The following is a 24,681-nucleotide window of genomic DNA, read 5'->3' as shown; positions in this document are numbered from 1 at the left end:
AGGTTGCATCAGAAAAACATGAAGGGTTTATTAAACACAGGATTTCTGATTCAGTAAGCTCTGGGAGCGGAGGTGGGGGGGCGGTCCTGAGAATTTGCCTTTCTAACAATGCCGAAGCTGACCCACACACTTTTGAGAGTCAGTGCTCTGCCCCATTACCCTGGTTTATCTCCCTCTAGGCAGTTATCACTCTCTGAAACGATATTTATTGCTCATTTGTCTTGTGTCTCCACCGTCCTCCCATCTAAGCTCCACGAGGGTAAGAACTGGGAGCTGTCTTGTTTGATCTCAGCATAGCACTTGACACAGGACTGAATGCATACCCGAGGTTGAAAAGAAAGAGATGGCTGGTCCGTTGGACGAGAGGACTAGGGGGTCCCAAGAACCGCACTCGCCGGCTCCCCCACCCCACCGCAACTGATCCTCGTCCCTTGAACCTCGCGCAGCTCCCCGAGTCGCCACTGCCCCTTTAAATGTGCGCGGGGACGCTTCGCCCCTCGTCTCTTTCGATCCCTGACCGAGCAGAAAGGGGAGGAAAAAAAAAAAAAAAAAAAAAGCCTTCCTCTTGGAGAGCGAGAGGAAACGTCTAGGAGGGGGCGGAGGCGCGGCGGCGGCAGAGGCGCGGCGGCCAGAGCGCAGCGCGCCGGGTGCGGAGCCGGACCCGGAGCGGACGCGACGCCGCGCGCTGCCCCGGCCGCCGCCCCATGCGCGGCGCACTCGCGCCCCCTCCTCTCTCCCACCCACGGCCAGCGCGGCCCCGCCCCCGGAGGCTCGCGCCCCGCGCCCCCACTTGCCCTGCGCTCCGCGCGGAATCTCGAGTGAACGCGACGCCGCGCGCCGTCCCGGCCGCCGCCCCGCGCGCCCCGTGCTCGTGCCCCCTCTCCTCCCCCCTCCGCCCCTGTCCGCCCCGCCCAGCCCGGAGGCTCGCGCCCCGCGCCCCCACTTGCCCTGCGCGCCGCGCGGAGTCCGGCGCGCGCCGGGGGGGAAGGGGGGGCGGGGCGGGCGCCTGGGAGTGCGGGCCCCGCGGGGCGGCCATGGAGTGAGGCGGCGGGCGGACTCGCGCTGGGACTGACCGACTGACTGACCGACGGGCGGCCCTGGGCTGCGCGTGCTGGAAGATGAACAGAGCAGGTAGGAGGCCCGCTCGACCTCGGGCGCCGAGGGACGCGCGCGAGGGGACCGCGCCAGGCGCTCCAAGTTGGAGCCCACGGGGCGCCGGGAGCGAGCCGCCGAAAATCCCCCGACCTTCCCGCCCTGTCGGCCGCCGCTGAGATATGGGCGGGTCCGGAGTCCCCTCGCCGAGGAGGCTGAGGATCATCGGGGGCCCCCGTCCGAGACGCCCCGCCTCAGGGACGCTCCCTCCGTCTCCGCGAGGCCGCACCCTGGCGGTGTACTCCGTCATCCCGCTCCCACGGCCACCCCGGCGTGGGGGACCGCTTGGCAAGCGAGGAAGGCTCCCTTCGCGAAGGCGACTTGATCGCGCCCTGAATCCTCGCTCCGGCCCCTCTGGGTCCCTGCCAGATCCTCGCTGGCCCCTCGGAGGTCCCTCCAGGGCCCCGGGATCCTCCCGCAGCTCTTCGCCACCCCGGGGTCTATTCCTGGTCCCTCAGTACCTGGCGGCGCACTCTTAAGACGATTCCTGCTCCCTCCTCTCTCTTAGACCCCGAGACTTAGAGCTCACTCTGGGGATCAGACTAGAAAGCTCTAAATTATTGTCCCGCACAGCGTACCCTTCCCTCGCCGCGCCCTGGCCCGGGGCCTTCTTTGTGCCTCCCCCAGGGGACCACATGCCAAGGGGACGCTCCTCGCCGCTGAGGCTGAGCCACACTCCAGACGTTTCCCTCCATCCCTCGAGTCCGACTCTGCCAGTTCAGGGATTCCGGGAAATCCAGAATGCGTTTGATAGTAAATATTAGCAATCCCTTCCGAGGAGTGCCATTTAACAGATTTAGTAACTGAGACTCCCATGGGCGATGCCTGGAACCGGTCTCAGGATTCCTGACTCCATCCACCCGGAGGGCAGAAAGTTCCCTGAAGAGGCGAGCTTGCAAGCCAGCAATCTCAGCTAACTTCATTTCCCTGCCAAGGAGGGATAGTCACTCTTTTTTTTCTTTTTCTCTTAAAATTTAGCAGAAGGCAGCCCTCTCTCTGACCAACACCCTCGTCCGAAGCCATACTCCAAAACACACATCCCTAAAGAAACAGGAAGCCACCATTTTGGCTGTCTTAGAACCATATCCTGCTGCCTTGTATGTGTGTGTTGTGGCTTTTTCTTTTTAAAGACTTTTTAATGAAAAAAGTCATTGTCTTAGGAGGTGCAGAAGGGAGACATTTGGCTGGACTGATTTGACAAAGGAGACACTCGGGGACTTGGGAGTGTGGTAGCTGCCTTCATGTGGCCAGGCACTGTTGTTGCTGGGCATGTGGATGCCTGGACAGTGAGGGAGTGGGTCAGAATGGGGGTGGGGTGGGAGTAGGGGTGCCACTTTGGGAGTGGAAGAGGATGGAGCGGGGTCCCAGTGTTCAGTTAGCCACTCCTTGGAGGAAGAAGGTGGCCTCCAGCCTGTTTCTGGCACAGCCTGAACAGAGCCAGGCAGGCTAGCTTTTTCCTACACTCCTAATAAAACCCACTTTAAAACAATGGTGAGAGCAGTTCCAGTTTTCCCACGTTTCCCTGCTTGAGGCTTGGGCAAGCCCTCCCCTCCCTGAGAATATGGGGGATGAAGTGAGCAGGAATAAACTTGGAGGCAGGCTTGGACCCAGGAAATCTCAGCAGTTGCTGCTCTTGGGTTTAGCCGTCCTAGAACTTGCCTCCAGCATAAACCTGGTTACTTTTTCAGTGTGATAGCAATGATGGAAACCTCACATAATGATTTCTGTGTGCCATGCTCTGAATTTCCTGATCATGTAACATAGTGGTCCATAGACTCCGTGGGAATGAATTTCAGAACCACCATATACTTAGTTAGGTGACCTTGAGGAGGTTACTTAACCTCGGTGCCTCAGTTTCCTCATCTGAAAAATGGAGAGGGTATGATCTTTGTCATCGAGTTCAATTAAATAAAGCTCATAAGGTACCTGGAACAGTGTCTGTCATAAGCCACTAATGAATACTGGTTAACATTTATTGGTCACTTATTATGAACTAGGTGTGTCTTTTAAGTGTTTTACTTGTATCAGTTCAGTTTTCCCAGTAACCTTATGAGGTGAGTACTCTTGCTATCCCCATTTTATAGGTTGGAAAACTGAGCTGAAGGGATTTTATGGTCACTGAGCCAAGATAGGATTGAAATACAGACTGTCCAGCTTGAGAGCCTACTTTTTTATGCAGTGCTGAACACATAGTAGATGCACAAGAAATGATGGCCAATTGAGTTTCTGTTGGCCTCTAATTGAGGTGTCTTCTATTATTTCTTTCGAACTTCTCAACAGCCTTATAGAAAAAGGAGGTATTTATTTCATTTTGCCAAGAAAGAAACTCAGGTTCAGAGAGGCAAAGTGACATGCCCAAGATGGCACGGTTGATATGTACCAGTGCTGGGATTGGAGCCCAGGTCTGTCTGAGCCTGGGGCCCATGCTTTTCCAACTTCGTCCCATGCAGTCTGCCCAGTATGTGCCCTGTTGTGGATCACTGGACTAGCTTAACAGCAGCCTAATTAGAAATCGTCAAGCTTGGCTTGGACATTCCAGCAGGCACCCAGGAATGAAAGTTAAATTAAGATGCGATTGGGAGGTGAAATTGGAAGATAATTACTCTTGGAACATATGGCTATGAGAGTTCCAGGGGGAATATAGTGAACTGCTGTTGAAACAGACTCAGGGATTGAAGAAGGGGATATCAGGAGACATCAGAAGAAGAGCCATGCATTTAATACTCTGTAGTTGGCCAGAGCAGAAGGCACTTTCCTAACTGGTGCAGTGCACTTACTCTACAGATGGAGAAACTGAGGCCCAGCGAGGGGAAGGGACTTACCCAAGGTCACACCTCCAGTTAATGGCAGAGCCAGGAGTGGAGATCAGAGCTCCTGACTCCTAGTCCAGTGCTCCTCCCAATACCCCCTCTCATTTAACCTCTATATAGCTGACATGGGAGCAGCAGCATGAATGTGTGAGTGACAGACATTTAATTAAAATAGAGAGAGAAAATACAAACTAGTAATGGGGGCTGGCTAGGGATGATTTCTATCACCAGAAACTGTTAAAAATCTCCTCTTCCTGTCACTGTGGTTCCCCACCGTCAGTTTAACTCTTGGCATCTTGGCTCAAAGGCTATTCTGCATTTGAGTTATGCTCATGCATAGCAAATTGCCAAGAGGTCCTGGGCAGAGAGGGTATTACCCTGGGCTTTGTGATACTGAGAAAGGGAAGGTTCACACAGCAGCCACAGGGACTCATGAGGCAGCAGAGGGTCCACACCAGCCACACCCATGCTGGGTTCTAGTTAGAAAGAGAAACTTAACCCGGAGGAGGAACTCCCAGGTCTGATTTATCCTGTAATTCTGCATCCCTGCCAGATTGGACTCTTGACCATACTCCCAAAGGGCTTGTGTCTAACCACTCTGGGCCTCTGCATATTCTGTTCCCTCTGCCTGGCATACCCAGCGTCTCCTTTGATTAAGAAAATCCTGCCTGTCCTTCCACATGCGCCCCAATGCTGCCTCTTCTGCGGGTCTTCTCTAGGCAGGATTGGTCTAGGACCCAGATAACCTTGTACAGAGGGCAGGCACTCTATCAGGTTCCTTTCTGTGAGGAAGGAGGGAAGGGAGCCGAGCTAAAGCTCTCACACAGCCTTCATTTTCTTTCCTTCCTCCCCAGTGTCTTTCCCAGGCTCCTCCTCATGCCAGGGCTCCCTCCTTGGCCCTGCTCTTTTCTTTGTTCACACTCATTCTCTTGGTGATCTCACCAGGCCCATGCCTTAAATCCCATCCCTGTGATGGATACCTCCAGCCAGACCTCTCCCTGGAACCCAGACTGGTCTATCTAGGAGTCCACTTTCTGTCTGTCTCCACCTAGGTGTGTGTGCTAGGTAACTCAGATTTAACACATGCAGACTAACATTCTGGCTTTCCCTCCCTAGCACGTACAGCCTCCCCCAATTCAGTTGGTGGCAACTTCATTTTTCCAGTTCCTCTGACTCAAAACCTCGGTGTTGTCCTTGACCTTGCTCCTTCCCTTACACCCCGTATTCAACCTGTCAGCAAATCCTGCCAGTTCTACCTTCATATTTGGAATCTGACTCCTTACTACTCCCACTGCTGCCAACCTGGTCCAAGCCTCCACCGTCTCATCTCCTGCCTGGATGTCCCTGGATCCGTCATCACCACTTCTGCTTATTTCAGCACATTAACAAGAGTATGCACGTCCCTCTTCTGCTTGGGGGGCCTGCATAATCTGTACCCTTCCTGTGACCCCTCTGACCTCATCTCCTGCTCCTCCCCGTTGCTTGCTCGCTCGTCCCTCCCTTCTGGCCACTCTGGCCCTCCTTGAACATACCAACTGAGTCCTGGCTTCCCTCACATCTCTCTAATCTTTGCTCTGGCGTCCTTTCCATAAGGCCTATCCCAGTAACTCTTTAAAATTGAAAAAACAAACAAACAAAACCCCACCTAACTCCTAATCTTTGTCTATAGAGTTTATGATCATCTAATATACAATAAGGTCATATACATCTCCTTTTTATTCCTTATCTCCTCCGCTAGAATATAAAGGTTCATGAGGGACAGGGTCTTTGTTTTGTTTATTGATGTGTCCAAAGATTCTAGATGGGTGCCCAGCACATAGTAGGTGGTCAATAAATATCTGTTCAATGGAATTGGATTAATGGAAATTGGATGAGAACAAACCTTATGACCAGTCAGTACTTCTGAGTTCTGAACTCAGCCTTTTGTAAAGTTCATACCTGGTTAGTTGTCTCTGGTCTCTCTGGCCTCAGGTTTTCTGAATTTTACCTTTCTCTGCCGCACTAGAAGCTGGGAGCCCTGAGTCTCCACTGTAGAAGAAAGCTCAGTAGCAAAAGGGTGAAGGCAGAGGTTCTAGCGACTGGACCAGGAGGCAGGAAACCCACATTCTCCCTGGTCCCTGCTCCGGGCTTGCTGAGAACAGTATGCGTCACCTCTGTGTGCCTCAGTTACCCTATCTTTTACTGAGGAGTCAGACAAAGCCTTTCTGATTCTGGCATCCTTTGATTTCAGAGGGGGTTCAGGTGAAACACCTTGAACCTCAGAACTGGAAGCAGAACATGAACACTAGATACTTGTCATTCCTAGGGGATCCTGTGGGGAAGGCATTTTCTTGCAGGATCACGCCTCAGACACCCACTGTGACCTTTCTCGAGGAGACGGCGCCCACAGATCAATAGCTTGATTGGATGAAGGATGGCGTGGGGGTGGGGGCGATGCAACCAAGGTGATGGTCGTTTTTCATGGCCCATCTGTCCCTCTGTCAAGTCTCACGGTGCTCATGTGAAATACCACCTGTTAAGGATGAGAAATGAGAGTCCCCACCCCCAAAGAGTAATTTCATGCCAATGCCTGACACCTGATGTTGGGAACTTGAAGCTAGTATTATACATCAGTGTAGAGCAAGGCTTATACCAGGGGAAGATGTGTGGTAGACAAAGACTGACATTGTTAGAATAACAATTGCTACTATTTATTGGCTAGTCCTACTTGAAGGCCTACTGCTGGGCACTTTTAATAAATTATATATATTTTAATATTCATAACCTCTTGAGAGTAGGTGTTACTGTTGAACCCATTTTACAGATGAGGAAACTGAAGCTCACTTTTATAGGTTGTAAGTGGCAAAGCCAGGATTTGAATCCAGATGAGCCAGGCTCCAAAGGCTGTTACTTCACAGTTACAGGTTAGCTAAAGCTTAGCTGTTTAAAATCCACATAGTTGGGTGGGTTTTGTTGGTGGTCGTGGTGGTGGTGGTGGTGGCAGCGGTAGTGTGTGTGTGTGTGTGTGTGTGTGTGTGTGTGTTTTAACTAATTTGGACAGATAATTTTCTAAATTAGGACGTATTTGCTTATGGAAACAAGGAGTTGGAGGGCCACTTATGTCTTGAACACTCTGGGTTATTATCTGGATGCCCGTGTCTAGCCTCGGTGTTGATGTGGATGAATATAGGTGTGGGTTAGGGTGTTGGTGTAGTGGGTGCTTTAGCCTTTAGGGTCTTGACAGCTGAGTCTCTTCTCTCCCTTTCTTGCTGGCAGCTGCCACATCTTACACCTGGCAGGGTTCCTGTTCTAACTGCCAATCCCTTCCCCTCCTAATTAGCTGTACACTGGGAAACCAGACCACTGAGTTCCTTAGATTTATGTGCAAAGTACAACTAAAGAGACTGAAATCAGGCCCTTTCAGGAGCACGGTTCCTGGGCACCTATATTCTTGCTGCCCCAGGCCTTTTTAATTTCCTTTTGGGCCTCCTCAGTTAAATTTTACATGGTTCTGCGAGTTTAGGGGAGATACTGACTTTGGCTTGAGGTGCCAATGGAACAGTCCCACGGAGATGGGTTACAACGGGCTAGTGCTGTGCTGGCCAGCACCATAGCCACCACCCACATGTTGCTACTGAGCAGTTGAAATGTGGCTAATGTGAATTGTGATGTGCTGAAAAGTGTAAAATACACATTTGATTTCAAGGACTTAGTACAAAAAAGAATGTCAAATATTTCCTTAATAAATTTTGTATTTTGATGACGTGATCCAAACATGACTTATTGATGATATCCAAAATGATAATATATCAAATATATTGAGTTGAAAAAGTATTTAAAATTAATTTCACCATTTCTTTTTTACTTTTTTTAAGGATATATATGTATATCCTTAAAGTATATATATCTATATATATATCTATATATATATATCTATATATATATAGGTATATATACTTTGATAGAGTGTGCATGCACGCAAGACAGAGGGAGAGGGAGAGAGAAAATCTTAACCAGGCTCCACACCCAATGCAGAGCTAACGTGGGGCTCCATCCCACAACCGTGAGATTGTAACCTGACCCCAAATTGAGTAGGACACTAAACTGACTGAGCCACCCAGGTGTCCCAGATCTTTCTCTCTCTCTTTTTTTTTTTAAAGTAGGCTTCATGTCCAGCACAGAGCCCACTGTGCTCTCACTACCCTGAGATCAAGACCTGAGCTGAAATCAAGACTTGGAAGTTGGGGCGACTGGATGGCTCAGTCTGTTAAGCATCCAACTCTTGGTCTCAGTTCAGGTCATGATCTCATGGTTCATGAGTATGAGCCCCACATGGGGCTCTGTGCTGACAGTGTGGAGCCTGTATGGGATTCTCTGTCTTCCTTTCTCTCTCTCTCTCTCTCTCTCCCTCCTTCTTCCCCTTTCCTGCTTGCTTTCTATCTCTTTCTCAAAAAAATAAAATAAAATAAACAAAAAAAAAGAGTTGGATGCTTAACTGAGCCACCCAGGTGCCCCCTTGTTTTTACTTTTTTTATTTTAATTTTTTTTTAATTTTTTTTTTAATTTTTTTTTTATTTTTGAGACAGAGAGAGACAGAGCATGAACGGGGGAGGGTCAGAGAGAGGGAGACACAGAATCTGAAACAGGCTCCAGGCTCTGAGCTGTCAGCACAGAGCCTGACGCGGGGCTCGAACTTGTTTTTACTTTTTAATGTGGCTGTGAGAAAAATAAAAATTACATATGTGATGATAAACGTGGCTCATGTTGCATCTCCGCCAGCTACCCCTGGACTACAGATGACAGGGTAACGGTGCTGCAAGGGTTTAACTGGAAGTCAAATGCATGGGGAGAAGAGTTTGCTGACAGACCTTTAGGAGCTCTGCTTCATCTCCCTTCTGTCATGAGCCAGGCTGGCATTCTGAAGTTGCTCTGCATCAAACCCAGGCCTTAGTGGGGATGGCACTGGGCGGCGGGGCGAGGCTTGAGGGGAGACTTGTGTGTCTTCATCTATGGGCAGTGGGGAGCCAGGCAGTGTGTTTGAAGCTGAGATGTCAGGATGGAGTTGCCTTCCTGGAAATCTTCATTCCTCACTCTGCCCACAGTGTGGCCAGGGGCTTGAAGGCATTGAAGCAGTCTTGTGGCAGGACGGATGAACTTGGAAGTGGGCAGCTACACCCTTGACCTTTGCATTTGTCCAGGGCTCTCTCATTCTGCAAAATACAGCTTAAATTTCACCTACCACAGGAGGGTCTTCCTTCATCATGGTAACTCTTCTTCTCTGACTCCTGTTGGATGTACAGTTTGTACCCACATCCTTTATTCTGACATGGTCAGGTAGATCCCCCAAATCCACAAGGGAAGAGAGTTTTTGCAGATATACATGTTGGAAAATATCATGTAGCTTCTCCCATGAAGTTTGGATGCCCATGAAATTTAGACACAGGGCAGTTAGCTAGACACCAGTCTTGAAGCATGTAGAATTCAGAGGTGACCCTTAGAGGAGGAATCATGCATCACTGTCACAGACCTTCACAGACCTTTGGTGTATCATTCTTGAAGGAATGAGATAATGGCTATTCAATCATAATATTCCAAAGGTCTGCAGCTCTGTCCTCCAGTTGGTTCTGTTCGTTTTGTCTCCCTGACTCAATGGCAAGTACTCAGCAGAGGTATTCTTTTCGTCTTGATTCTAGAAGACCTTCCTATGTATGGTGCTATGCGTATAGATAGTAGGTATCCAATGAATTAAGTGTAGGATGAATGTAGGCTCCATGTGGGTGGCAGAGATGATGACCGTCAAGTTCAGCATTGTCTCATGAGTGCCTGGCACCTAGAAAGAATTTTTTTTAATGTTTGTTTATTTTTGAGAGAGAGAGAGAAAGTGCGAGTAAGGGAGGGGCAGAGACAGGGACAGAGGATCCAAAGTGGGCTCCGTGCTGACAGCAGAGAGCCCAATGCAGGGCTCACAGGCACAAACTCTGAGATCCTGACCTGAGCTGAAGTTGGATGCTCAAATGACTGAGCCACCCAGGAGCCCCTAGAAAGCATGTAATACGTAGTTGTTGGATGAATGATTACAATGATCTGGACACCTGTATTTGAGGAGTATTTCATTGAGTTCATTGAGTAGCTGGACTATGTATAGAAGAAAGATCTATTTACTTTGTTTACAGAATCAATTATCAGTGGAGGTCAAGGGGTCTTAAAAATGATGGTGGAGGGCATAAACCTAATACAGAATATAGCAGATTGGGCTCACATAGGTTGGGAAACTATCTTCAGTGTTCTCTTCAAAATGGTAAGTTGGAGACTCTGAATGGAAATAAGGGTTAACTGTACTTTTTCTCCTTCTTTTCTCTATTTTTATCCTTTAGATTCACCAAAACCACCAGTTGCTCCCAAGCCAAAGACTGCCAGTCCCCTCACACCAGTGACAGCACCCAAATTCCCTTCATCACCCCGGCCCGATAGCCTTCCCAGTCCCAACTCCATGTCTAGGGGGCCGAAACCCCCCATTGCCCCTAAGCCCAGGCTGGCGACCCCCAGTGAGTGGAGAGCCAGCGTGTACGTGATCAACAGCTTGAACAAATGCAGCAACGGGAAGGTGCTCTGTGTTGACAGGGGGACTTACGAAGAGCGCCAGTCCAACTTGGAGTGCTCGGAATCTGAGGCTGACGAGGATTACATCGTGGTCCCCAGGGCTCCGCCGAAAGAGGACGAACCCAGGGACAGCAGCTGCTCTGCAGAGAGTGCTGCCATGGCGCCTCCAGATGCCACGGGGGAAGAGGAGTGCAGGGAGGAAGGCGAGGAGAGTGACCCGGAGGGGCTGGGAGCTGCTCCAGCTGAAGTGGTGCTGAGTAGAGAGGCTGATGGAGGCGGGGCCCCCACTCCTGAGAACGTGGAGGCAGAGGATGGTGCCTGTGACCCTGGGGCAGAGGAGCAGACATTGACAAGTGAGGAGGAGGAGAAGCGAGTGGAAGAGCACAACGTATACAACCTGGAGGACAGGGGACCTTGGGACGGAGAGGCAGTCCTCCCAAGCGATGACATCATTCTCACTCACGTTGATTTAGAGGGTCCGGAAACTCCCAGCGAGGAGCCTGGGCCCCTTGGGACACCCAGGGAGGCAGAGGAGGGTGGTGGGGAAGGCTCCACCAACACAGAACCAGGGGCTCCAGAAGAATGTGTGGATTCCGACAGGCCCTCTGATGGGGACGCTGACGATGCCAGCAAGGAACCCACAGAGAATGAGGACTTGGCTGTGGGTGTCCAGGAGGCAGAGACAACCACTGGTAGCCCTGAAATCTCTGAGGAGTGTGAGTGTGAAGATGACCATGATGACCAGGATGAACCACAGGACCAAAATGAGAAAACTGGCCAAGAAGAAATGGCAGCCGTCACCCAGGAGGTGGGAGAAGACCCCCGAGAAGGCAGAGACCTGGTGCAGGACGAACCTGCCGAGGAGAGCTGCCAGATCATTCCTTTCGAGAGTGATGGTGTGGATGACTTTGTGACGTCACTCTCGGGAAGTCCCTACGAGTTCTTTCCGACCGAGAGCACCTCTTTCTGTAGCGAGAGCTGCTCTTCTTTTTCCAAGTCAGCAAAAGGCTTAGAGTCCAAGCAGGAACCACAGTCAGGAGAATGTGCAGAGCAGGGCCCCGTTGTTGGAGCTTCCTGTGTCTCTGGGGAGGGCCCCTCTGTCCCTGAGGTAGTGGTTATGCCAGAGGATGAGGATGCTGGGGACGATGCGCTCACCAACCCCTATGAGATGGGAGTTGACCTGGAGCATGAGGCTGACCCTGGGGAAGGAGAGAAGCCGGAGACACAGGCTGCATGTGACACGCTGAGTGGTTATGGCATGAAAGAAGAAATGAACTCCGATGCTGAGGGAGGCCTGGTCCCCCTCGACAGGAAGAACATCATCACGAGGGCCAGGCCCCACTCCGGGAAGGTGGCTGGCTATGTCCCAGAAACCGTCCCAGAAGAAACCGGACCAGAAGCTGGCTCATCAGCCATTGGCATTAGAGGTGCCACCAAGGAGGCGAGAAAGACAGTTCTGTCGTTGGAGGGGAAACCACTGGAAGCCAGCAGGGCCTTGCCAGCAAAGCCCAGAGCCTTCACTTTGTACCCCCGATCGTTCTCCGTGGAAGGCCGAGAGATTCCCGTCTCCTTGTACCGGGAGTCGGAGGCATCTGGCTTGGACGACCATAGGATCAAAAGGAAAGATGACAACCTTTCTCTGCCCTGTGTGATCGGCTCCTCTGGGAGCTTCTCCCAGAGGAACCATCTCCCATCCAGTGGCACCTCAACACCCTCTTCTGTGGTTGACATCCCGCCCCCTTTCGACCTGGCCTGCATCACCAAAAAGCCCATCACAAAGAGCTCTCCCTCCCTGCTGATCGAGAGCGAGCCCCCGGACAAGTATACCAAGAAGAAGAAGTCATCCTTCAAGCGGTTCCTGGCGCTGACGTTTAAAAAGAAGTCCGAGAACAAAGTGCACGTGGATGTCAATGTGTCTTCTTCCAGGTCCTCTTCAGAATCCAGCTATCATGGGCCTGCCAGGCTTCTGGAAATCGACCGCAGGAGCCTCAGCAACTCCCCGCAGCTTAAGGCTCGGACTGGCAAGCTCCGGGCTTCCGAATCGCCCTCCTCCCTCATCTTCTACAGGGATGGCAAGAGGAAAGGTGTCCCCTTCAGCAGGACCGTGTCCAGAGTAGAGTCCTTCGAAGACCGCTCTCGGCCCCCCTTTCTGCCCTTGCCCCTGACCAAGCCGCGGTCCATCTCGTTCCCTAACGCCGACACTTCAGACTATGAGAACATTCCAGCCATGAACTCGGACTATGAAAATATCCAGATTCCGCCCCGGAGGCCTGCGAGGGCTGGGACATTTACGAAGCTGTTTGAAGATCAGAGCAGAGCCCTGTCCACAGCAAATGAAAACGACGGCTACGTGGACATGAGCAGCTTCAACGCCTTTGAGAGCAAACAGCAGAGTGCAGACCAAGATGCAGAAAGGTACTGTGAAGTTACATTTTCTTTGTCGTTGGGTGAGTGTAACTGCCAGGAGGCAGGCGCTTAGGTTTAGGGGACTGGATGGACTTGCTTTTTAGCCTCAGGCTCTATTTATTTCTAGCTGTGTGAATTGGGGTGAGTGGCTTTACCTCTCTGAGCCTCAGTTAACTGTGGCTGCGAAATGGGGTTCATGCTACCTTGCAGCAGAGTGTTTGAGAAGATCAGAGTTGATCGTCTGTGTGAAAGTATTGTCTAAAATGCCAAATACAGTGTAAATGTCAGCATTTGTGTTTCCATTATTTGAGAGACATTTCTCATGTAGATGGGAATGATGGGTTTGCTGGTCCCCTCCAGGAAAGTCACCAAGAGAGAAGGTTCTGGAACCTTGCCAAACTAAATATCTTTCACCATCAGGAAAATACCCTGAATTGAGATTGATACCCTTTTACTGTGTAAATATACACTCTATTCAAGGGAACTAGAAAAGACAATCTATTTAAATTGTTTAAAGAGCTAAGGGCGCCCTGAGCTAAATTTCTGAATAGAAGCCTTTTAAGAGGTATATCCAAGCTGATTTTTTTTTTTTTTGGACTCATTCACCTCGGAAGTAAAAGTGAAACACTGAAATTATTGACAACAGTGGGGATTTTCTGACCCCACCTTTCCAAGACTGACTGAATGCCCTTATTGAACATCCCACGTGGATAACTGCCAAATCTTGCTGTTCCGTGTACCTTGTGGACGCAACTTAAAGGCAATGCAATTCAGCTTCAACCATTTACTCTCTTTGGGAGCGCCTGATCGGAATTAATAAAAGCGAAAATGGCGGTGATTTTAAAGGACATCCTGATTCTGACCCCTCGTGTGCAGTGACTTCACCCAGTCCCACACAGCTGCTGCTGCTGCTGCTAGGAGTTCCCAGGGCGCCTGCAGTAATGAATAGATAAGATGATTTGCAATTAGCCTGAGCTGTCGCTGGAGTGTAGATGCTAGCAGTGTTTGTATGGTTTATTCTCCTGAGTTTTTTACATGGTTCCCCCACCCTGGCTGCATCTTCTCTCTCCCCCAAGTCTGGGTGAGGCTGTTAATTAGTTCTTTCCAGAATGAAAAGGTTTGTTTGCTGGGGCAAGGGTAAACACTAACACTGCTGGAGGGACTGAGTTTAATTTGGAGAGTGTGGACGTGTGCAAACTCTAAGAGGGTGAGAGCTACACAGCCGACCAGTTCATTGCATTAATAGTTATCAGCAGGGTTTGAGAAGATCCAGACCTAGCTGAGTGCCTCCTAGCGTTAATGAAAATAGAACCAAGCTCTGAAACCAAAATCTCCCTGCTAGAAAGGACCTCAAAGGGCAGATGGTCAAGGCTCCCACTCTAGCAGGCCTTTCTCTGACCCAGTCTGTACTTGAATTCCTCAAGCCACCGGGAACTCACCACCTCCCAGGGTTGCCTCATCTGTTGCTAGGTATCCTGATTAAATTTTCCTTTCTGACTGAGGCAAAAGCTGTCTCCTAATATCCCTACCCCACTCATGCTGGCTCTCCCCTCTCAAGCTAGGCAAGTGAGTTCATTTCCTCTTTTGTATGACATCCCTTCAGAAATCGAAGTCTGCTTCTGTAGAATCACTGAATTTTACAGCTGGGAGGGAACTTCAGACAACACTTGGTCCTGTTACAGAGGAAGAAACTGAGGCACAGAGAGGGAAAGGGATTTACCTAAGATAAGATAGCTCAGCAATTTAGTGGAAAAATCAGTGCTAGGACTCAGATGTCCTGACACCTGGTTCGGGCATTCTTAGTGAATTACAACTAAGGGATGCCAGATCTGATTGTGCAGGCTGTGCACTGCACAGCTCCAGGGCCACATTCACATTCTACTCCCCCAGGGTTGCCCAGTGCACAGTTTGCTTGGCCATATGCAGAGTCCCTGTTGCCTTGATCTGTACTTTGTCCAGAAACCAAAAAAGGTCCCTTCACCCAAGTTAACACGACAATAAGGGAAAAATACCCAAGAAAATGTCAGTGCTACCTTATCTTCTGATGCTATTTCACTGAAGGCCAAACTCACCAGGATAAATCTCCCATGCAGGAACCACATCCTCTTGGACATCAATCAGTGAGCAAAGCTTTCTCCTGTTTTCCTTCATGAAACATATAGAAGCAAAGGGGGAGAAAAATCCTCGCTTTGAGCTGGAACAGGTCTGGGCAAGGGATGTTTCAGACACCTCAAGTCGAGAGGCACGGGGGACTGCCATGGGGGTGGGGTCCTAGTGCATCTTTGCCTGAACAGGGGCTTTGAGAATTGAGTGGCTGGAGTGTTGCTATCTGAGAGGCGTGCCCAGGGGTGTGCTTCAGGTTGAGCAGGACAGGAAGGGGTGAGAAGGTGGGGAGGCAGTTCCTCCTCCTTCTGCTCCTTGTCTTGCCCCACACCTTGCTTCAGTGCGAGGATCAGGGGGAGAAGCCAAAATAAATATCAACAGCCCTGAAAGGGTGCAGGGCAGTCCTTTGGGAGATGTGAGTTCAAAGCCTGCTCAGTCACTGACTTGCTGTGGGGTCTTGGAGAAGGCTAGGCCACAGTTTGCTCATCTGTAAAATGGTAAGATTGGAGCAGGTCTGTGTTTCTCAACTGTTTGCCTTTCCTGTGCCACTTGTGCTGTTTCTGTTACACCACCTATACTACCACTTACAGTTTTTCTTTCAATCAGTCTTTTTTACTTTAAAAATATTTAGAAAGGAAATTTTATGTCACTGTTGGGAAATGGAAAAACACTATTGGCTGCCATAAATAGAAGGCAATTGTACAAATAAGATACTAAGGAAAGGAAATTAACGGGTAAATTCTAGCTTGAGGTTGTGACTTGCCAAGGCTGGAGCTGGAAGCCTGGTCCCTTTGTTAAACAGGGAGAGGTGTTAAAGACATCCTGGCACCACACAGAGACTTTCTCCTTGGCATAGTCAGAAGGATTCAGAAGGACTGAAAAGGGAATAACTCTGTCTCTCTCATGGTGTGATTCACTGTTATTTAAATCCAAGTCCTTTTTCCGCTAAAAGTACCTCCCTTCAAGAAACATGTAGAGTATATAATAGAATTCAGAAGGCCCTTAGAGAACCCTAAACCAGAGTAGCAGCTCAGGGTCTAATGGATGATTATAAAGTTTCTTCTATGTGGCAACTTCCACTGAGATTTATAGACCCAGATAATAACGTTTTAGGAGCCACAATAATCTTATTAGCAGTTTTCTGTCTTGTAAAATAAAACTGTATACATTGTTACTTATGTACATTTTCCCCATGGTATACAACATTTCCATCATCTTTTAGTTTAAAGTGTATCCCCAGAACATTCTTTTTTTTGTCCCCCCCCGCCCCCGAATTGACCCTTGTGAAAAAGAAAAAATGGACCAGAGATCTAGTCCAGAAAAGTCCTACTTTCCAAATAGGCTGTTCTATGTCTTCAGTCAGTGCTCTTTGATGGGGGAGCCTCGTCTTTACTTCTGAGTATTCCATGGCCCCTCAGTACGTTGGTTCTATGCTAGGAGCTTAATAAATGCATGTTTAAAAAAACCAAACAAACAAAATAAGTAAATGTATGTTGATGATGAGGGGTTTTATAATTCCATGCGAGTTGGTGATTTTGAGCTTCACAAGAATCACAGAATTCTCATTTATTAAGCACCTGTCTTCAGCAACACAGTGCTAAGTGCTTTGTATACACTTAATAAATACCCATTTGATGCAAAATACTACATAGACTGGTTTGTCCTAAGTGCCTCACTTTTATTTTATTTTATTTTATTTTATTTTATTTTATTTTATTTTATTAGAGAGAGTGCAAGTGTGAGCTGAGGGAGAGGGGAGAGAGAGAGAGAGAGAGAGAGAGAGAGAGAGAGAGAGAGAGAATCTTAAGCAGGCTCCATGCCCAAGGCAGAGCTTGACGCAGGGCTCAATCCCACAGCTCTGGAATCATGACCTGAGCTGAAATCAAGAGTCGGACGTGTCATTTCTGAGCCACTCAGGCACCCCCTAAGTGTCTCATTTATTTTTTTTTTAATTTTTTAATGTTTACTTATTTTTGAGACAGAGAGAGAGAGAGAGAAACATGAGTGGGGGAGGGGCAGAGAGAGAGGGAGACACAGAATCTGAAGCAGGCTCCAGGCTCTGAGCTGTCAGCACAGAGCCCGAAGCAGGGCTCGAACTCACAGACCGTGAGATCATGACCTGAGCCAAAGTCGGATGCTCAGCCAACTGAGCCACCCAGGCGCCCCCTTAGTGTCTCATTTAAATTCCCATAATTGTATATTTGTTTTTTGCATGATGATGAATCTATTTTAATCATTCAGCATTATACATCAACATGGATCCCTGATGCTCCTTTTCCCCATTTCATTATTAACATTTTCAAACTTACAGAAGAATTGAAAGATACAGTGAATGTTTGTTTTCCCACCACCTAGATTTACCATTAATGTGTTGCCACACTGGCTTTTTCTCATCTTTTTCTTTCTCTGTTCTCTCTAGCTGTTGTGATCAGTCCACATATTGTTCTTGATGCATTTATGGTGGCTTTTTATGTTTACAGATGACGACCCTGGACCCCAGGGAGAGCACAGTGGCTAAGCATGTGGACTTTAGGCAGGCTGCCTGGAGTTTCAGTCAGTACTCCACCCCTTACTGTCTGTGTGACCTGGGACAAGGTACTCACCTCTCTGCACCTTGGTTTATCTGTAATAGGCAATGAGAATAGTCCCTGCCTTATAACATTGTTAAACCTGAATGAGTTAATGTTGTACATAGTGAAATGATAAGTAAATATTAGCTGTTATTCAGTGACATGGTCAGGGTCACATAGTGGTGGATGCAGGATTTGAATTTGATTCTAGAGGTGTGGGTAGCGAATCCGGTCCCTTTCACTGTGGGGATGTCTCTGACTCTGTCTCCCACATGGAGGTTCTTCTGCATGAGTTTGACTCAGTGTTCAGGACACCACTTGCGAGCTTCAGCTGTGGGGTGTGGTGTCAGCATTACCTCTGACTTCCTCTTGGGCTGGGGTCAGGGCTACAGACAACAGCCCAAGCGATAATGGTTTGGAGTCATTAGCAGCCTCTTATACCAAGGACGGCAGGACCAGAATTTTTATAATTCCGTGCTCATAGTAGAAATGCCTATCTCTGTGACTCTGACATAGCTGTTATTTCACTTGTAATTCACAATTAGTTAGATACATTCATCTCCAACTGAGAAAACTGAGGCCCACTGAAGTGCTATAAACTATCCCCTGTTGCACAGGTAGTAAGTGGCCAAACTAAAATCTGAACCCAAGTCTCTCTCTTTTTTTTTTTTTAATTTAATGTTTATTATTGAGAGACAGAGAGAGACAGAGCATGAGCATGGGAGGGGCAGAGAGACAGGGAGACACAGAATCCGAAGCAGGCTCCAGGCTCTGAGCTGTCAGCACAGAGCCTGACACGGGGCTTGAACTCACAAACTGTGAGATCATGACCTGAGCCGAAGTCGGACGCTCAACCAACTGAGCCACCTAGGTGCCCCCCAAGTCTCTTTTTTTTTCTATTTTTTTGATGTATATTTGTTTTCGAGAAACAGAGAGACAGAGCATGAGTAGGGGAGGGGCAGAGAGAGAGGGAGACACAGAATCTCAAGCAGATTCCAGGCTCTGAGTTGTCAGCACAGAGCATGACACAGGGCTCAAACCCACAAACTGAGAGATCATGACCTGAGCCTAAGTCGGACGTTTAACCAACTGAGCCACCCAGGCGCCCCATGTCTTTCTGAATCCAGTACTCTTTCCACTACCTCTTGTTTCCTGTAGTGAAAAAATGCCACGTTTTCTAGTTGTCTTTATCCGACAGCTGTAGTGTCTCCTTTGCAGAAGACAAGCTAGCACAGCCACCACCAAAATGTTGGCTTTGTTTATTGGTCTAGAGGGCTCGAGGAAAAGTGGAATGACACTTTCCTTTATTTTCTGATGGGTGGTGAGTTTGCTGCTCTGTTGGGAGCTCATCAAGAAGGCTTACAAGCTTTCCTGGAACTTGCTAATGAGCTATTCAGACATCTTGCCCTCCCTCAGGGCCATAGTGGGAGACGCTTGCCCTTGTGTAGCTCACTGTGCCCCTAGAGCAACCAGGAACTCTGGGTGTGGAGCAGGCCATCTGTTTGGGTTGTACGGGTTGTTCGGGGGGCTTCAGATGATTCGGCCCACCTGGGAGCAGCAGCTCATGAGTGCTCATGCCTTCTAGGGAGAGTTCTGGAAGGTCTAAGGTCCAGCCTTTCAGGGCTCTCTTCTCCCAGCCTGGGGGTCCTTATAGAGCTGTTCATTGTTGGAATGCAGCTTGAATTGCATGTTCAAGGGTTTGTGGGTTAGCCATATTATACAACATTTGTGTGAGGATAAGGAGTGGGAGCATCCAGGTAATTCAGTATTTTGGCTGATGATGACCATTTGAGAAATGAGTGATTCTTGAGGAACTGTGCCAAGTGAAATATGGACAGAGATGGACCAGGTACCATCACTGGCCTCAGTGGACTTACAGTGAAGGATAGCAAGAGGACTTACACCCAAGTCCCTGGAGTGCAAGGTAGAAAATGCTCAGGATCCAAAGGGTAGAAGTCCAGGGGAGGGCAGGATGGCTTCATGGGCACTGATGGAAAGGTAGGGTCTTGACACATGGAGATAGGAGAGAGATGTGAGGACATGTGGAGAAACACAGGCCTGTGGTTTTAGCAGGTAAAGCTGCAATGAACATGGTTTAATCTTGGTTTAGGAGTGCTTTGATCTCTTTATTCTGGAAAACAGCTCACATCATCTGTAGGCATGGGGAATAATATATGGAGGAGATTGGGTTGAAAGACTAAGGATGAAGCTCGAACACTGTGTTTTTCTGATTTCTGGTTCTTGTAGTAGAATGTTGCCCCCAGCTTGGCCTGTTGATCAGTCCCTCTGCTAACATTCGTTCAGCATCTACTAAATGTCCGCTACTATTTTAGGTACTATAGGTTCCCACCACCACCTGGAGAGAGAGACTGATAGAGGCCATTAGAAACCATGTGATAAAGGTTTTGCTGGAAGCCCATCCTGTTCTGGAGGAGGGGTGTAGGAAGCCTGGACCATCTGGGAGAAACTTGAAGTGGGTATTGGCAGAGGAATAGGAGTTTGTGAGGGAGACAAATAGTCCAGGAGGAACACAAGCATGTGCATGAGTCTGGGGGTTAGAAAGGACCATGAAGTACTCAGATGGACCTCAGTGTACACATCTTTGTGATACAGTTGGGGAGGCAGTTGCGACCTAGCGAAAAAGTCCTTTGAATATCAACTTGATGAGTGAGCGTATTACCCATGGGCAGTAGGGCAACCGTGGCAGGTTTTCGGCAGGGCAGGGCCACAGTGGAGATGCCGCATTGGCACAGACGCTCTGTTGGCACGGTGAAGTGGAGGAGATGAAGAAAACGGAAGCAGGGAGACTAGTCAAGAGGCCACTGCAGCGGTGCCCTCCAGAGAACATGAAGACCAGGCCAGAGCCGTAGCATCAGGAAAGCAGGGAGTGGGGTTCCACGGTGAAGACAGCCACCCGCTTGTCCGGTGCTGACCAACTCCAGGGCTAGCTTGGGGCTGCCTTGGCTTTCCTCGTCCTTTTATTTGATTGTTACAGCCTGTCTGGGCCCAAATAAATTAAATATTTCCGGCAAAAGGCAAGCAAGAAGCAATAAGAATTCAGTCCTTAAAAGTTAAAGGATACAAGCTGAGTAATAAAGCCGGGAGAGGTAATTGTACAGGCAGTCCAGACCAAGGACAGCGACTGCAGCCAGAACGCTGAAACCCAGCACAAAATCTAGCATGAGAGCCCTCCCTCTCTCCTCCCTGGCTCCCAGTGCCTGTTCACCATCCTTAGAATGCAGTAAATATTTTGCAGAAGTGATTCCCTGAGAGAGTGAAACCTGACTTTTTATTTTTCACAACCATAGACAGTGCTGCAGCAGCAAATACACGCGTCATTGTGATACAAAGGTGATTTACAGACTCAACTGTAAATCCTCGGGTGGGTGCACTGCAGAACTGCATCTAAACCTCCCGCTGACTAATTCCATTGGTGCTGAGGGCTGCATGCCTGGGTTTTTGGCACATCCCAGCCGTGGTTCATGGGTATCTTTATATCTGCCTGTAAGCTGGGAGCCTTCCTATTATTATTATGTTTTTGACAAATGAACTCATGCAGAGCTTTCATTAAGTTTCATTGAAAGGACCTGGAAATGCCATAAAAATTATTATAATCTCAAAACCATCACATTCCGAATGCATGCGGCTGTGCTTCTTGTTGAAATTGACTGATGAGAATATTCAGTTTTTAATTTTCTGACTTAAAATAAGACCATCTGCAGCTGTTTCTTTTAGCAATAATTTTTAATTAAATGCAATAAAATTTACGGGTAAGGACCCTAATAAGAAAATCGTGTCAGAAACACACTTATTGTAACATTTACTAGCATGATATTAAGGCCCCCAACCATTTTTTTTTCCCTTGCAGAACTATAATACAGACGAAATCTTGATTAAGTGTTAATCACAATGTGGTTTTACCTTCATAAAATCAGGGTTTCCCCCTGTGGGAGGCGTGAAAATAATTCTCACTAATAGAAGACAGTCTTGTTGCACAAGTTCTTTGGTGAAATGTCAGCAGCCGGTCTTCTTGACCAGCTGAGCCCCAGAAGAGGAGGGGAGTCTTTGTTCCAGCCTGAGTTTGGGTGGTGCTTGAGATATTAGACCTTATTCTCCCCACCCCACCCCACCCCCACCGTGGTTGGGGGATGAGCTTATCACGCATTGGATGCAGCAGAAGAAGAAAATTATCTATGTATTTCATGCAGCTCCTCAGTAAGTGAAGAAATCAAGTGCCTACTACGTGCTAGGCTGTGCTCTATTTAGATAGAGTAGGGAGCAGACAGATAAGGTCCCTGCTCTGGCAGACTTGGTCTTCTATTAGGGAGAGGCAGACAGTGAACAGACTGAGAAGTAAACAAGATAATCATAGATAACTACATCATTCTTTCCTGATGAGATTTTGTGTATGTGTGTGTGTGGGGGGGGGGGGGGAACAGCAATGTGACAGAAAGTGACTGGTGGAAGGGATGTTTTAGGATGGTCAAAGAAGGCCTCTCTGAGGAGGTGATATTTGAGTGAAACCTGAATGATGGTCAAACCACCATGGGGGAAGGGCATTCCAGGCAGAGGAAACAGAAGGGACAATGGCCTTGAGGCTGGAGGACCCTTGTAGGGTTTGTGGGGAGGCCAGCATGTCTGGATTGCATAACAAAACAGGGGGAGTGTTGGGGGTGGGATAGGCAGGGGCCTTTGTAAAAGACTTAGATTTTACTTTAATGAGACACCAGTGGAGAGAAATGTCAAGATCTAAAAATGTTTGAATTATCTGAACTCTTCAGACCATTTCATAGGATTTGGACATTTAGGGTCAGATCACTAAATAATTTGAAAATTATAGCAAAGAGTATTTGCTGTTCAGGATAGTTCTGAAAGTATAACACAGGTTTGAATTTAGGTCCCGGCTCTGCCCCTGGCTATGTGAATTTTGAGCATCTGTGTCTCAGATGTCTCTCCCACCTGTGACTGCTCTGAAACTGCTCGGAACTAGCAGTTCTGAGTTCCCCATCTGAGTGTTCTTTACAGAAGACTGTGGTGGCCCAGGGAGCTGAGAGGGGACTGGCCCAGCCACACTAGAGGAAGGGTACAGGTGATAAGGCTGGGGGAGGCGGTTCTTTTTTTTTTTTTTTTTTAATGTTTATTTATTTTTGGGACAGAGAGAGACAGAGCATGAACGGGGGAGGGGCAGAAAGAGAGGGAGACACAGAATCGGAAACAGCCTCCAGGCTCTGAGCCATCAGCCCAGAGCCCGACACGGGGCTCGAACTCACGGACCGTGAGATCATGACCTGAGCTGAAGTCGGACGCTTAACCGACTGAGCCATCCAGGCACCCCAGGAGACGGTTCTTAAAAATGAATGTGCTGCATTTGGACTTGTCCTTCCTACGTGAAGATATAATGTGTGAGCCATACAGAGCTATTGAAGGTTTTAGAGCAAGAGAGTGACTTGATTAACTGTTGCTCTAGCACAGTGATTGTCAGATGTGTGGGGTAGAACAGAGGAAAAGAAGCCACCACAGTAAAGTATCTCAGGGTCAAGAGACTGAGGCATGGCAGAGGGACCTAGCTTCTTCAGCCTCTGTAGTGTGATGGCCTCTAAGTACAGCTACTGCAGTCACTGAGAGAAAGATAAACCAGCTCTTCCACTGCTCTGGAACTCCCCAGCACAGGGTTTCTCAGGGTGGTTGATGGCAGTTAGGCAGCACAGATGACAGAACCACAAAGGCAGCATGGCTTGTCAGGAAGACAGAATGAGTTCCAGTCTGCCTCTGTCCCTTACCTTGTCATCTGATCTGAGCCTCAGTTTCTTCACCTGTTCATGTGGTATGATGGTCCCTTCCTCTCTGAGTTATCCTGTGGCGTTAGGGCTGGTGCATGTACAAGGGCGTTGTCAGGTACTAAAAAAGGACGCTGTCAGTCTTGTGCTTTGCTGCTGGGAGCTGGAGTGGACATACACTGCTGTGCCCACAGCACATGGGACTTTCCTGCATGTTCACTCTAAACCAGGCACTGTCTTAGACCCTTATGTACATCAACTCAGTTAATCCCAAACACCACCCTGCCACACAGGTACTTTAAAAAATATATACTCAGCAGATGAGACATCTAAGGTATAGTAAGTCAAGTGCCCAAGGTCACAGCAGAGCCAGAATTTTAACCTAGGCAGTTTGCAACCCCCACACTGTCACGTCTTCTGTGAGGTGCTTTCTCACTTTATGTGCATCACTTCATTTAATTTGCTGAAAGTCCCTTTGTCAGGAGTTACCCAGGTTTACTTTTTTTAGTAGAAAAGGAAACTGAGGTTCAGGGTGGTGACATGATGAGTAAGCCAGTTAAGTGACAGAGCTAGGACGGGAAGGAAGGTAGCTCTAGGTATGGCTTCTTCCCTCTTTCTGGTTCACCCCCATTGAGAATTTCCCAATTGGAGTTGGCCCTCCATCTGTCAAAGGTGAGGACACACAATGGAATATGAATCTTCAGAACGGAAATGTCCTTATTATAGGCATTCAAACTGGGCAGCTTATGATGACTGTCCACTTGCTTAGAGACACATGGCCAGGGGATGATGTAAAAACTATATATAGAGAGAACAGCACACACTAGTATAGTAATAATCAAAGGGATGATATTATGCAGGAGGTTAACGCTTCCTTAGATCTCCTGGCAGAGCTCAGGAGGGCCCTTGGGGCATTTATCATCTGTGCTCACGGTACTCCAGGTCAACAGGACAAAAATCTCATAATAATTTCTGAGTGATGAGTTAATGCATTTCATCTGGCTCCTTGAGACTGCCCCAAGATTGTCCAGCCTCCAAGAGGTGAAGGCAGCCGCTGAGCTGTGTGCTGGAGAATTCTGAACTTGCCCCTGAGAATTGTAGTGTTTCCCTGTCTTGGAGAAGCCTGTGTCTTTGGCTGTTTTCCTGCAAGATGAATGTCTCAGTGTTGAGATTGTTTTTGGGGATGATGTGGCTGGTCTCTATGTAAACAGACCCATTCTCTTTGTGCTTGAGTTTGGTCTGGAGTCCAAGAGAAGTTTCTCCAGGTCAAGGCATGACCCAAGA

At 48.5% G+C, this 24,681-nt stretch overlaps 1 protein-coding gene across 2 annotated transcripts in view; it reads left to right on the top strand.

Moving 5' to 3' along the window:
• Positions 1-608: 608 nt before the first annotated feature.
• FGD5 (FYVE, RhoGEF and PH domain containing 5) overlaps positions 609-24,681 on the top strand; it is a 121,713-nt gene continuing 97,640 nt past the window's right edge. For both annotated transcript variants that reach the window (XM_060631846.3, XM_060631845.3), the window contains exons 1-2: positions 609-1,131; positions 10,316-12,956. In XM_060631846.3, coding sequence (XP_060487829.1) covers positions 1,119-1,131; positions 10,316-12,956 — 2,654 coding nt within the window. In that variant the 5' untranslated portion in view covers positions 609-1,118. The remainder of the gene's footprint in view (positions 1,132-10,315; positions 12,957-24,681) is intronic.

The sequence above is a fragment of the Panthera onca genome, chromosome A2 (assembly GCF_046562875.1).
Source record: "Panthera onca isolate mPanOnc1 chromosome A2, mPanOnc1 haplotype 2, whole genome shotgun sequence".
NCBI classification, from domain to species: domain Eukaryota; kingdom Metazoa; phylum Chordata; class Mammalia; order Carnivora; family Felidae; genus Panthera; species Panthera onca.
Note: the sequence above shows the minus strand (reverse complement) of the source record. Positions and strands in the feature narration are given on the sequence as shown.